Genomic DNA, 13,488 nt, shown 5'->3' with positions numbered 1-13,488 from the left:
TATATATATATATAAAGAGAGAGATATCCTCCAGTCCAAGAAGTATAGCTAAACTGGAGAGAGTCCTGGAACGATGTGGGTCGTCAGACATCCAACAAGCAAGTCTTATCTACGCGACGAAGAAGGTGTGGGTACTTACTGCCGTTCTCCATGAAGATGCTGGGATCGTAGCTGAAGCCTGAGTCTGTGATGGGGCCCCCGCACGACGCATGCTCCCCTGGCTGCTGCAGGTTGATCACTGTCTTGATGTCGTTTCTGGAAAGGTAGAAAAAATGTGACATATGAAAAAGCTACTATTCCAGCTGCGGGGGGGAGTTTAGCTGGACAGCTGGAGGAAGAGACAGACGAACCACGTCTCGAGGAAGTGATTCCTCCTTCTCCCTTGTATATAGGAACGCAAGGTCATTGTGACTGTGAGGTCACAAGGTCACTCTCTCCAGGCACTGTAAGGTCACCAAGTCACTGTCTCCTCCTGACGCTGCAGGATCAGAGGGTCACTGCCTCCTGGCACTGTTAAGGTCACAATGTCACTGCCTCCTGGCACTGTAAGATCACAGAATCACTGTCTCCTCATGGCACTGGTAAGGTCACAATGTCACTGCCTCTGGCACTGTTAAGGTCACAATGTCACTACCTCCTGGCACTGGTAAGGTCATAATGTCACTACCTCCTGGCACTGTTAAGGTCACAATGTCACTGCCTCCTGGCACTGTTAAGGTCACAATGTCACTACCTCCTGGCACTGTTAAGGTCACAATGTCACTGCCTCCTGGCACTGTTAAGGTCACAATGTCACTGCCTCCTGGCACTGTTAAGGTCACAATGTCACTGCCTCCTGGCACTGTTAAGGTCACAATGTCACTGCCTCCTGGCACTGTTAAGGTCACAATGTCACTACCTCCTGGCACTGTTAAGGTCACAATGTCACTGCCTCCTGGCACTGTTAAGGTCACAATGTCACTACCTCCTGGCACTGTTAAGGTCACAATGTCACTGCCTCCTGGCACTGTTAAGGTCACAATGTCACTACCTCCTGGCACTGTTAAGGTCACAATGTCACTGCCTCCTGGCACTGTTAAGGTCACAATGTCACTGCCTCCTGGCACTGTTAAGGTCACAATGTCACTGCCTCCTGGCACTGTTAAGGTCACAATGTCACTGCCTCCTGGCACTGTTAAGGTCACAATGTCACTACCTCCTGGCACTGTTAAGGTCACAATGTCACTACCTCCTGGCACTGTTAAGGTCACAATGTCACTACCTCCTGGCACTGTTAAGGTCACAATGTCACTACCTCCTGGCACTGTTAAGGTCACAATGTCACTACCTCCTGGCACTGTTAAGGTCACAATGTCACTGCCTCCTGGCACTGTTAAGGTCACAATGTCACTGCCTCCTGGCACTGTTAAGGTCACAATGTCACTACCTCCTGGCACTGTTAAGGTCACAATGTCACTGCCTCCTGGCACTGTTAAGGTCACAATGTCACTACCTCCTGGCACTGTTAAGGTCACAATGTCACTACCTCCTGGCACTGTTAAGGTCACAATGTCACTGCCTCCTGGCACTGTTAAGGTCACAATGTCACTGCCTCCTGGCACTGTTAAGGTCACAATGTCACTACCTCCTGGCACTGTTAAGGTCACAATGTCACTACCTCCTGGCACTGTTAAGGTCACAATGTCACTGCCTCCTGGCACTGTTAAGGTCACAATGTCACTACCTCCTGGCACTGTTAAGGTCACAATGTCACTACCTCCTGGCACTGTTAAGGTCACAATGTCACTGCCTCCTGGCACTGTTAAGGTCACAATGTCACTACCTCCTGGCACTGTTAAGGTCACAATGTCACTGCCTCCTGGCACTGTTAAGGTCACAATGTCACTACCTCCTGGCACTGTTAAGGTCACAATGTCACTGCCTCCTGGCACTGTTAAGGTCACAATGTCACTACCTCCTGGCACTGTTAAGGTCACAATGTCACTGCCTCCTGGCACTGTTAAGGTCACAATGTCACTGCCTCCTGGCACTGTTAAGGTCACAATGTCACTGCCTCCTGGCACTGTTAAGGTCACAATGTCACTGCCTCCTGGCACTGTTAAGGTCACAATGTCACTGCCTCCTGGCACTGTTAAGGTCACAATGTCACTACCTCCTGGCACTGTTAAGGTCACAATGTCACTGCCTCCTGGCACTGTTAAGGTCACAATGTCACTGCCTCCTGGCACTGTTAAGGTCACAATGTCACTACCTCCTGGCACTGTTAAGGTCACAATGTCACTGCCTCCTGGCACTGTTAAGGTCACAATGTCACTACCTCCTGGCACTGTTAAGGTCACAATGTCACTACCTCCTGGCACTGTTAAGGTCACAATGTCACTACCTCCTGGCACTGTTAAGGTCACAATGTCACTGCCTCCTGGCACTGTTAAGGTCACAATGTCACTGCCTCCTGGCACTGTTAAGGTCACAATGTCACTGCCTCCTGGCACTGTTAAGGTCACAATGTCACTGCCTCCTGGCACTGTTAAGGTCACAATGTCACTACCTCCTGGCACTGTTAAGGTCACAATGTCACTGCCTCCTGGCACTGTTAAGGTCACAATGTCACTGCCTCCTGGCACTGTTAAGGTCACAATGTCACTGCCTCCTGGCACTGTTAAGGTCACAATGTCACTGCCTCCTGGCACTGTTAAGGTCACAATGTCACTGCCTCCTGGCACTGTTAAGGTCACAATGTCACTGCCTCCTGGCACTGTTAAGGTCACAATGTCACTACCTCCTGGCACTGTTAAGGTCACAATGTCACTACCTCCTGGCACTGTTAAGGTCACAATGTCACTACCTCCTGGCACTGTTAAGGTCACAATGTCACTGCCTCCTGGCACTGTTAAGGTCACAATGTCACTGCCTCCTGGCACTGTTAAGGTCACAATGTCACTGCCTCCTGGCACTGTTAAGGTCACAATGTCACTGCCTCCTGGCACTGTTAAGGTCACAATGTCACTGCCTCCTGGCACTGTTAAGGTCACAATGTCACTGCCTCCTGGCACTGTTAAGGTCACAATGTCACTACCTCCTGGCACTGTTAAGGTCACAATGTCACTGCCTCCTGGCACTGTTAAGGTCACAATGTCACTGCCTCCTGGCACTGTTAAGGTCACAATGTCACTACCTCCTGGCACTGTTAAGGTCACAATGTCACTGCCTCCTGGCACTGTTAAGGTCACAATGTCACTGCCTCCTGGCACTGTTAAGGTCACAATGTCACTGCCTCCTGGCACTGTTAAGGTCACAATGTCACTGCCTCCTGGCACTGTTAAGGTCACAATGTCACTGCCTCCTGGCACTGTTAAGGTCACAATGTCACTGCCTCCTGGCACTGTTAAGGTCACAATGTCACTGCCTCCTGGCACTGTTAAGGTCACAATGTCACTACCTCCTGGCACTGTTAAGGTCACAATGTCACTGCCTCCTGGCACTGTTAAGGTCACAATGTCACTGCCTCCTGGCACTGTTAAGGTCACAATGTCACTACCTCCTGGCACTGTTAAGGTCACAATGTCACTGCCTCCTGGCACTGTTAAGGTCACAATGTCACTGCCTCCTGGCACTGTTAAGGTCACAATGTCACTGCCTCCTGGCACTGTTAAGGTCACAATGTCACTGCCTCCTGGCACTGTTAAGGTCACAATGTCACTGCCTCCTGGCACTGTTAAGGTCACAATGTCACTGCCTCCTGGCACTGTTAAGGTCACAATGTCACTGCCTCCTGGCACTGTTAAGGTCACAATGTCACTACCTCCTGGCACTGTTAAGGTCACAATGTCACTGCCTCCTGGCACTGTTAAGGTCACAATGTCACTGCCTCCTGGCACTGTTAAGGTCACAATGTCACTGCCTCCTGGCACTGTTAAGGTCACAATGTCACTACCTCCTGGCACTGTTAAGGTCACAATGTCACTGCCTCCTGGCACTGTTAAGGTCACAATGTCACTGCCTCCTGGCACTGTTAAGGTCACAATGTCACTGCCTCCTGGCACTGTTAAGGTCACAATGTCACTGCCTCCTGGCACTGTTAAGGTCACAATGTCACTACCTCCTGGCACTGTTAAGGTCACAATGTCACTACCTCCTGGCACTGTTAAGGTCACAATGTCACTACCTCCTGGCACTGTTAAGGTCACAATGTCACTACCTCCTGGCACTGTTAAGGTCACAATGTCACTGCCTCCTGGCACTGTTAAGGTCACAATGTCACTGCCTCCTGGCACTGTTAAGGTCACAATGTCACTACCTCCTGGCACTGTTAAGGTCACAATGTCACTACCTCCTGGCACTGTTAAGGTCACAATGTCACTACCTCCTGGCACTGTTAAGGTCACAATGTCACTACCTCCTGGCACTGTTAAGGTCACAATGTCACTACCTCCTGGCACTGTTAAGGTCACAATGTCACTACCTCCTGGCACTGTTAAGGTCACAATGTCACTGCCTCCTGGCACTGTTAAGGTCACAATGTCACTACCTCCTGGCACTGTTAAGGTCACAATGTCACTGCCTCCTGGCACTGTTAAGGTCACAATGTCACTGCCTCCTGGCACTGTTAAGGTCACAATGTCACTGCCTCCTGGCACTGTTAAGGTCACAATGTCACTGCCTCCTGGCACTGTTAAGGTCACAATGTCACTGCCTCCTGGCACTGTTAAGGTCACAATGTCACTGCCTCCTGGCACTGTTAAGGTCACAATGTCACTGCCTCCTGGCACTGTTAAGGTCACAATGTCACTGCCTCCTGGCACTGTTAAGGTCACAATGTCACTACCTCCTGGCACTGTTAAGGTCACAATGTCACTACCTCCTGGCACTGTTAAGGTCACAATGTCACTGCCTCCTGGCACTGTTAAGGTCACAATGTCACTGCCTCCTGGCACTGTTAAGGTCACAATGTCACTGCCTCCTGGCACTGTTAAGGTCACAATGTCACTGCCTCCTGGCACTGTTAAGGTCACAATGTCACTGCCTCCTGGCACTGTTAAGGTCACAATGTCACTGCCTCCTGGCACTGTTAAGGTCACAATGTCACTGCCTCCTGGCACTGTTAAGGTCACAATGTCACTGCCTCCTGGCACTGTTAAGGTCACAATGTCACTACCTCCTGGCACTGTTAAGGTCACAATGTCACTGCCTCCTGGCACTGTTAAGGTCACAATGTCACTGCCTCCTGGCACTGTTAAGGTCACAATGTCACTGCCTCCTGGCACTGTTAAGGTCACAATGTCACTGCCTCCTGGCACTGTTAAGGTCACAATGTCACTGCCTCCTGGCACTGTTAAGGTCACAATGTCACTGCCTCCTGGCACTGTTAAGGTCACAATGTCACTGCCTCCTGGCACTGTTAAGGTCACAATGTCACTGCCTCCTGGCACTGTTAAGGTCACAATGTCACTGCCTCCTGGCACTGTTAAGGTCACAATGTCACTGCCTCCTGGCACTGTTAAGGTCACAATGTCACTGCCTCCTGGCACTGTTAAGGTCACAATGTCACTACCTCCTGGCACTGTTAAGGTCACAATGTCACTGCCTCCTGGCACTGTTAAGGTCACAATGTCACTGCCTCCTGGCACTGTTAAGGTCACAATGTCACTGCCTCCTGGCACTGTTAAGGTCACAATGTCACTGCCTCCTGGCACTGTTAAGGTCACAATGTCACTGCCTCCTGGCACTGTTAAGGTCACAATGTCACTACCTCCTGGCACTGTTAAGGTCACAATGTCACTACCTCCTGGCACTGTTAAGGTCACAATGTCACTGCCTCCTGGCACTGTTAAGGTCACAATGTCACTGCCTCCTGGCACTGTTAAGGTCACAATGTCACTGCCTCCTGGCACTGTTAAGGTCACAATGTCACTGCCTCCTGGCACTGTTAAGGTCACAATGTCACTGCCTCCTGGCACTGTTAAGGTCACAATGTCACTGCCTCCTGGCACTGTTAAGGTCACAATGTCACTGCCTCCTGGCACTGTTAAGGTCACAATGTCACTACCTCCTGGCACTGTTAAGGTCACAATGTCACTGCCTCCTGGCACTGTTAAGGTCACAATGTCACTGCCTCCTGGCACTGTTAAGGTCACAATGTCACTACCTCCTGGCACTGTTAAGGTCACAATGTCACTGCCTCCTGGCACTGTTAAGGTCACAATGTCACTGCCTCCTGGCACTGTTAAGGTCACAATGTCACTGCCTCCTGGCACTGTTAAGGTCACAATGTCACTACCTCCTGGCACTGTTAAGGTCACAATGTCACTGCCTCCTGGCACTGTTAAGGTCACAATGTCACTGCCTCCTGGCACTGTTAAGGTCACAATGTCACTACTGTTGTTTGAGATATTCTATTAATTTTTTTCGCCAGTTTATTCAAATTCTGTAAGTTTCTATTGAACATAGAAGACACACATATATTATTAATCCTTTATCTATTATATTCAGTAGACGAGTTTATATCTATATATAATATATATATATATCTATATATATTATATATATATATATTATATATATATATATTAACCCGCGAATTTTCTCTATATACCCGCAAAATTCTCTTGAAACCCGCGAAATTCTTTATAATATAAACCCACGAAAATCTTTAATAAAATCCGTGAAATTCTTTAATTTAAACCCGCGATTTCCTCTGTAAACCTCGCGAAAGTCTCCATAAACCCGCGAAATCTCTAAAAACCGCAAAATTAATCCATCATAAACCCGCGAAATTCTTTATAATATAAACCCACGAAAATCTTTAATAAAATCCGTGAAATTCTTTAATTTAAACCCGCGAAAGTCTCCATAAACCCGCGAAATTCTTTATAATATAAACCCACGAAAATCTTTAATAAAATCCGTGAAATTCTTTAATTTAAACCCGCGAAAGTCTCCATAAACCCGCGAAATTCTTTATAATATAAACCCACGAAAATCTTTAATAAAATCCGTGAAATTCTTTAATTTAAACCCGCGAAAGTCTCCATAAACCCGCGAAATTCTTTATAATATAAACCCACGAAAATCTTTAATAAAATCCGTGAAATTCTTTAATTTAAACCCGCGAAAGTCTCCATAAACCCGCGAAATTCTTTATAATATAAACCCACGAAAATCTTTAATAAAATCCGTGAAATTCTTTAATTTAAACCCGCGAAAGTCTCCATAAACCCGCGAAATTCTTTATAATATAAACCCACGAAAATCTTTAATAAAATCCGTGAAATTCTTTAATTTAAACCCGCGAAAGTCTCCATAAACCCGCGAAATTCTTTATAATATAAACCCACGAAAATCTTTAATAAAATCCGTGAAATTCTTTAATTTAAACCCGCGAAAGTCTCCATAAACCCGCGAAATTCTTTATAATATAAACCCACGAAAATCTTTAATAAAATCCGTGAAATTCTTTAATTTAAACCCGCGAAAGTCTCCATAAACCCGCGAAATTCTTTATAATATAAACCCACGAAAATCTTTAATAAAATCCGTGAAATTCTTTAATTTAAACCCGCGAAAGTCTCCATAAACCCGCGAAATTCTTTATAATATAAACCCACGAAAATCTTTAATAAAATCCGTGAAATTCTTTAATTTAAACCCGCGAAAGTCTCCATAAACCCGCGAAATTCTTTATAATATAAACCCACGAAAATCTTTAATAAAATCCGTGAAATTCTTTAATTTAAACCCGCGAAAGTCTCCATAAACCCGCGAAATTCTTTATAATATAAACCCACGAAAATCTTTAATAAAATCCGTGAAATTCTTTAATTTAAACCCGCGAAAGTCTCCATAAACCCGCGAAATTCTTTATAATATAAACCCACGAAAATCTTTAATAAAATCCGTGAAATTCTTTAATTTAAACCCGCGAAAGTCTCCATAAACCCGCGAAATTCTTTATAATATAAACCCACGAAAATCTTTAATAAAATCCGTGAAATTCTTTAATTTAAACCCGCGAAAGTCTCCATAAACCCGCGAAATTCTTTATAATATAAACCCACGAAAATCTTTAATAAAATCCGTGAAATTCTTTAATTTAAACCCGCGAAAGTCTCCATAAACCCGCGAAATTCTTTATAATATAAACCCACGAAAATCTTTAATAAAATCCGTGAAATTCTTTAATTTAAACCCGCGAAAGTCTCCATAAACCCGCGAAATTCTTTATAATATAAACCCACGAAAATCTTTAATAAAATCCGTGAAATTCTTTAATTTAAACCCGCGAAAGTCTCCATAAACCCGCGAAATTCTTTATAATATAAACCCACGAAAATCTTTAATAAAATCCGTGAAATTCTTTAATTTAAACCCGCGAAAGTCTCCATAAACCCGCGAAATTCTTTATAATATAAACCCACGAAAATCTTTAATAAAATCCGTGAAATTCTTTAATTTAAACCCGCGAAAGTCTCCATAAACCCGCGAAATTCTTTATAATATAAACCCACGAAAATCTTTAATAAAATCCGTGAAATTCTTTAATTTAAACCCGCGAAAGTCTCCATAAACCCGCGAAATTCTTTATAATATAAACCCACGAAAATCTTTAATAAAATCCGTGAAATTCTTTAATTTAAACCCGCGAAAGTCTCCATAAACCCGCGAAATTCTTTATAATATAAACCCACGAAAATCTTTAATAAAATCCGTGAAATTCTTTAATTTAAACCCGCGAAAGTCTCCATAAACCCGCGAAATTCTTTATAATATAAACCCACGAAAATCTTTAATAAAATCCGTGAAATTCTTTAATTTAAACCCGCGAAAGTCTCCATAAACCCGCGAAATTCTTTATAATATAAACCCACGAAAATCTTTAATAAAATCCGTGAAATTCTTTAATTTAAACCCGCGAAAGTCTCCATAAACCCGCGAAATTCTTTATAATATAAACCCACGAAAATCTTTAATAAAATCCGTGAAATTCTTTAATTTAAACCCGCGAAAGTCTCCATAAACCCGCGAAATTCTTTATAATATAAACCCACGAAAATCTTTAATAAAATCCGTGAAATTCTTTAATTTAAACCCGCGAAAGTCTCCATAAACCCGCGAAATTCTTTATAATATAAACCCACGAAAATCTTTAATAAAATCCGTGAAATTCTTTAATTTAAACCCGCGAAAGTCTCCATAAACCCGCGAAATTCTTTATAATATAAACCCACGAAAATCTTTAATAAAATCCGTGAAATTCTTTAATTTAAACCCGCGAAAGTCTCCATAAACCCGCGAAATTCTTTATAATATAAACCCACGAAAATCTTTAATAAAATCCGTGAAATTCTTTAATTTAAACCCGCGAAAGTCTCCATAAACCCGCGAAATTCTTTATAATATAAACCCACGAAAATCTTTAATAAAATCCGTGAAATTCTTTAATTTAAACCCGCGAAAGTCTCCATAAACCCGCGAAATTCTTTATAATATAAACCCACGAAAATCTTTAATAAAATCCGTGAAATTCTTTAATTTAAACCCGCGAAAGTCTCCATAAACCCGCGAAATTCTTTATAATATAAACCCACGAAAATCTTTAATAAAATCCGTGAAATTCTTTAATTTAAACCCGCGAAAGTCTCCATAAACCCGCGAAATTCTTTATAATATAAACCCACGAAAATCTTTAATAAAATCCGTGAAATTCTTTAATTTAAACCCGCGAAAGTCTCCATAAACCCGCGAAATTCTTTATAATATAAACCCACGAAAATCTTTAATAAAATCCGTGAAATTCTTTAATTTAAACCCGCGAAAGTCTCCATAAACCCGCGAAATTCTTTATAATATAAACCCACGAAAATCTTTAATAAAATCCGTGAAATTCTTTAATTTAAACCCGCGAAAGTCTCCATAAACCCGCGAAATTCTTTATAATATAAACCCACGAAAATCTTTAATAAAATCCGTGAAATTCTTTAATTTAAACCCGCGAAAGTCTCCATAAACCCGCGAAATTCTTTATAATATAAACCCACGAAAATCTTTAATAAAATCCGTGAAATTCTTTAATTTAAACCCGCGAAAGTCTCCATAAACCCGCGAAATTCTTTATAATATAAACCCACGAAAATCTTTAATAAAATCCGTGAAATTCTTTAATTTAAACCCGCGAAAGTCTCCATAAACCCGCGAAATTCTTTATAATATAAACCCACGAAAATCTTTAATAAAATCCGTGAAATTCTTTAATTTAAACCCGCGAAAGTCTCCATAAACCCGCGAAATTCTTTATAATATAAACCCACGAAAATCTTTAATAAAATCCGTGAAATTCTTTAATTTAAACCCGCGAAAGTCTCCATAAACCCGCGAAATTCTTTATAATATAAACCCACGAAAATCTTTAATAAAATCCGTGAAATTCTTTAATTTAAACCCGCGAAAGTCTCCATAAACCCGCGAAATTCTTTAGCTTGTAGCTGGTGGTGTATAGCTCCTGATAGTACTGTATAGATTTTAATGATATTGTATAATCCATAGTGTGACTATATAGTCTTGTATCGTACTGTATAGCAATGATTCATACTGTACAACCCTCTATAGCTTGTATAGCACACCTTAAATGTTTGCTATACGACGCAGGGCAATACTGTATAACTCTGTATAGCGACCAAGATGCTTTATACATGATGGTAAGCTGTACTGTATAGCCACACATGGTCTGTATAGCAACCTCGATGTTCCTCATTTCTCTGTAACCTGAGTAGGAGCACCACACCCACCTCTCCCCATGTGATAGCACCGTATATAGCCGTGAGATAGCTTCGCATAGCATATATCCCTTTATTATTCCAGTGGTCAGCGTCGAGTTGAATACCAATCCAACGCGTCCATTGTCCTCAACTGGGCTGAGGTAGACGCCCGACATCAAACTCCTCCACTCCCTCCCTCACAGCCAAAGACTTCCCTCCTCCCTCCCTCCCTCACAGCCAAAGACCTCCCTCCTCCCTCCCTCCCTCACAGCCAAAGGCCTCCCTCCTCCCTCCCTCCCTCACAGCCAAAGACTTCCCTCCTCCCTCATTAAACCTTCTTTATATTCCCCTCAAAGACTTTCCCTCCTCATTCACCACATTCATTTCCCTCACGCTTCTCATCGGCGCACTGTCATTCACCAAACCCACAGCTCCTGAAGGAGAAAGGGGTGGTGGAGGTAGGGAAGGGGGAAAAGAAGTAAGATATTCATTTATTCACACTCAGGAACACGACGATAATCATTCATTTGTTTTTCTTTCTTTTCTTACCCCTCACAGGATGAACTACTAGTAGCCCGTCCGCCTTTTCACATAGTTCATTTCCTCCTCTTCGTCTGGGAGGACATTGCTCCCGCCCGCTTCCCCTACGCCGTCCTGGGAGTAAAATTAATGACTGATTGAATTCCAGTTAACTAAAAGGCGGGAAGATAAGGGTTTAGGCCACAGGTGACATCGTATGACCCCTGGCTCTCCTTTACATAAGATCCTTTGATGCATAATGGATTTGTTAACGCTTAATGTCCCTTTGTGATGAAGTAATGGCGTGTATATATCTTAGATTTTTATGGGGGGTTTTCCCGTTTTCTTTCACATTTGCGCGCTTGTCATGCATCATTTATTTCTATGCAAAGCTTTGCTTACCTCCGCATGATATATACCATAATATGTATATGTATATATATATATATATTTTTCCTACTTTTATCATATTGAATAATGATTCTGCGTCCCACAGCCTGCCCAACCCGATATTCTATATTCTCCATTTCCCTTTCATTATCACACGATGCAATAACCTCCGAGGACTCTTGTCTTAGAATATATTTTTTTGGTATTTGTTGGTATTCTGTTGTGTATATATATATATATATATATATATATATATATATATATATATATATATATATAAATATATAGATGTATGTGTTATTTTATTTTGCCTTGTCGCTGTCTCCCGCGTTAGCGAGGTAGCGCAAGGAAACAGACGAAAGAATGGCCCAACCCACCCCCATACACATGTATATACATAAACGCCCACACACACAAATATACATTCCCATACATTTCAACGTATACATACATATACATACAGACATATACATATATCCACATGTACATATTCGTACATGCTACCTTCATCCATTTCCGTCGCCACCAGCAAAGTTGTGGAGGGTAAAGATGTTTATGTTGCTCTTCCCACACACTCGTACCTGAAGTCCCCAGTGAGCTAGGATAGACCCCAAGGGACTAGGATAGACCCAGGGGACTAGGATAGACCCCAAGGGACTAGGATAGACCCCAAGGGAATTTGATAGGCCCCAGGGGACTAGGATAGACTCCAGGGAACTAGAATAAACCCTAGGAGACTAGGATAGACCCCAGGGGACTAGGATAGACCCCCAGGGGACTAGGATTGCCCCTAGAATACTAGGATAGACCCTGGTTCAGCTGGGTACAACAAACCTTGTCTCCAGACTTTCTTTAAATAAACAGTCTGCAGTGATGTTTTCTGGGTCACATATCAATCTATATCATTTTTTTTATTTCTGAGTAATTCCCAAAAGTGGAGATCATTCATCTTGCGAGTGTCAATAGTGAAAAAAAAATGAATATGCAGTTTTTTTTTCTTTCTTTATGTTCGTTATGGATGCCCAAGAACCGTCTTTAGTCACCAGGTGAAATATTCTATATACACTTGTAGGAACAGATGTGAAAATCTTCACACCACAGTAACGTGAGACTCTTTGTCATGACGTCTCACATTCCTGTCTCCGTCGTTAAAGCAGGTCAAGGACCCTTGACCTCTGGCCTTTTCCTTGTCATTCCCCTTTTGAATATATATATATATATATATATATATATATATATATATATATATATATATATATATATATATATATATAAATCATCAGAGGAACCTGACCACACACACACACACACACACACACACCTGTTTATAGAAACGTACCAAAGGCCGTTTTCTATGCTGTGGTAATTATCCACTTTCTCATGCATCTCTATCTGGTACATTTTGCTATGTTCTAGTGCCTCTCTAGCCGTTCAACACAGCCACACGCGAACAGAAAGAATCCTGGGCTAGCCACATGTTAGCCCATGTTAGAGTTATGGTAATGTTTACATTAATTATGACAGTTAGCCAAGAATGTACTCCTATGATTGGCTAGTGATGCACTCCAGTTTTAACGCCCTCTGATTACACCGTTTTCTGACAGCGTTGACCGAAGACAGAAGAGCATATACTGTAGATATTCTGGCTTAAAGAACATTTGAACGGTACGTAGTCAGACCCAGCTGGAGTCGAACCTTATACACTTCGGTACAGAGACTTGTAAGTTACAGAAGGTAACAGATACACATATACAATATTCATCCGCTGTTAGTCTTGGGCCAAGGCTATGCTATACCGCGAGGCCATTGAGGCATCTTACCAAGCCAA

General features: G+C 42.5%; 1 protein-coding gene across 1 annotated transcript in view; it reads right to left on the bottom strand.

Annotated features, from left to right (window-relative positions):
* LOC139746449 (uncharacterized) overlaps nucleotides 1–13,061 on the bottom strand; it is a 49,581-nt gene extending 36,520 nt beyond the window's left edge. Inside the window, exons 1-2 of the mRNA XM_071657699.1 lie at nucleotides 12,982–13,061; nucleotides 140–255 (exon numbers count right to left, since the gene is read on the bottom strand). Coding sequence (XP_071513800.1) covers nucleotides 140–255; nucleotides 12,982–13,061 — 196 coding nt within the window. The remainder of the gene's footprint in view (nucleotides 1–139; nucleotides 256–12,981) is intronic.
* Nucleotides 13,062–13,488: the final 427 nt, after the last annotated feature.

The sequence above is a fragment of the Panulirus ornatus genome, chromosome 65 (assembly GCF_036320965.1).
Source record: "Panulirus ornatus isolate Po-2019 chromosome 65, ASM3632096v1, whole genome shotgun sequence".
NCBI lineage: Eukaryota > Metazoa > Arthropoda > Malacostraca > Decapoda > Palinuridae > Panulirus > Panulirus ornatus.
Note: the sequence above shows the minus strand (reverse complement) of the source record. Positions and strands in the feature narration are given on the sequence as shown.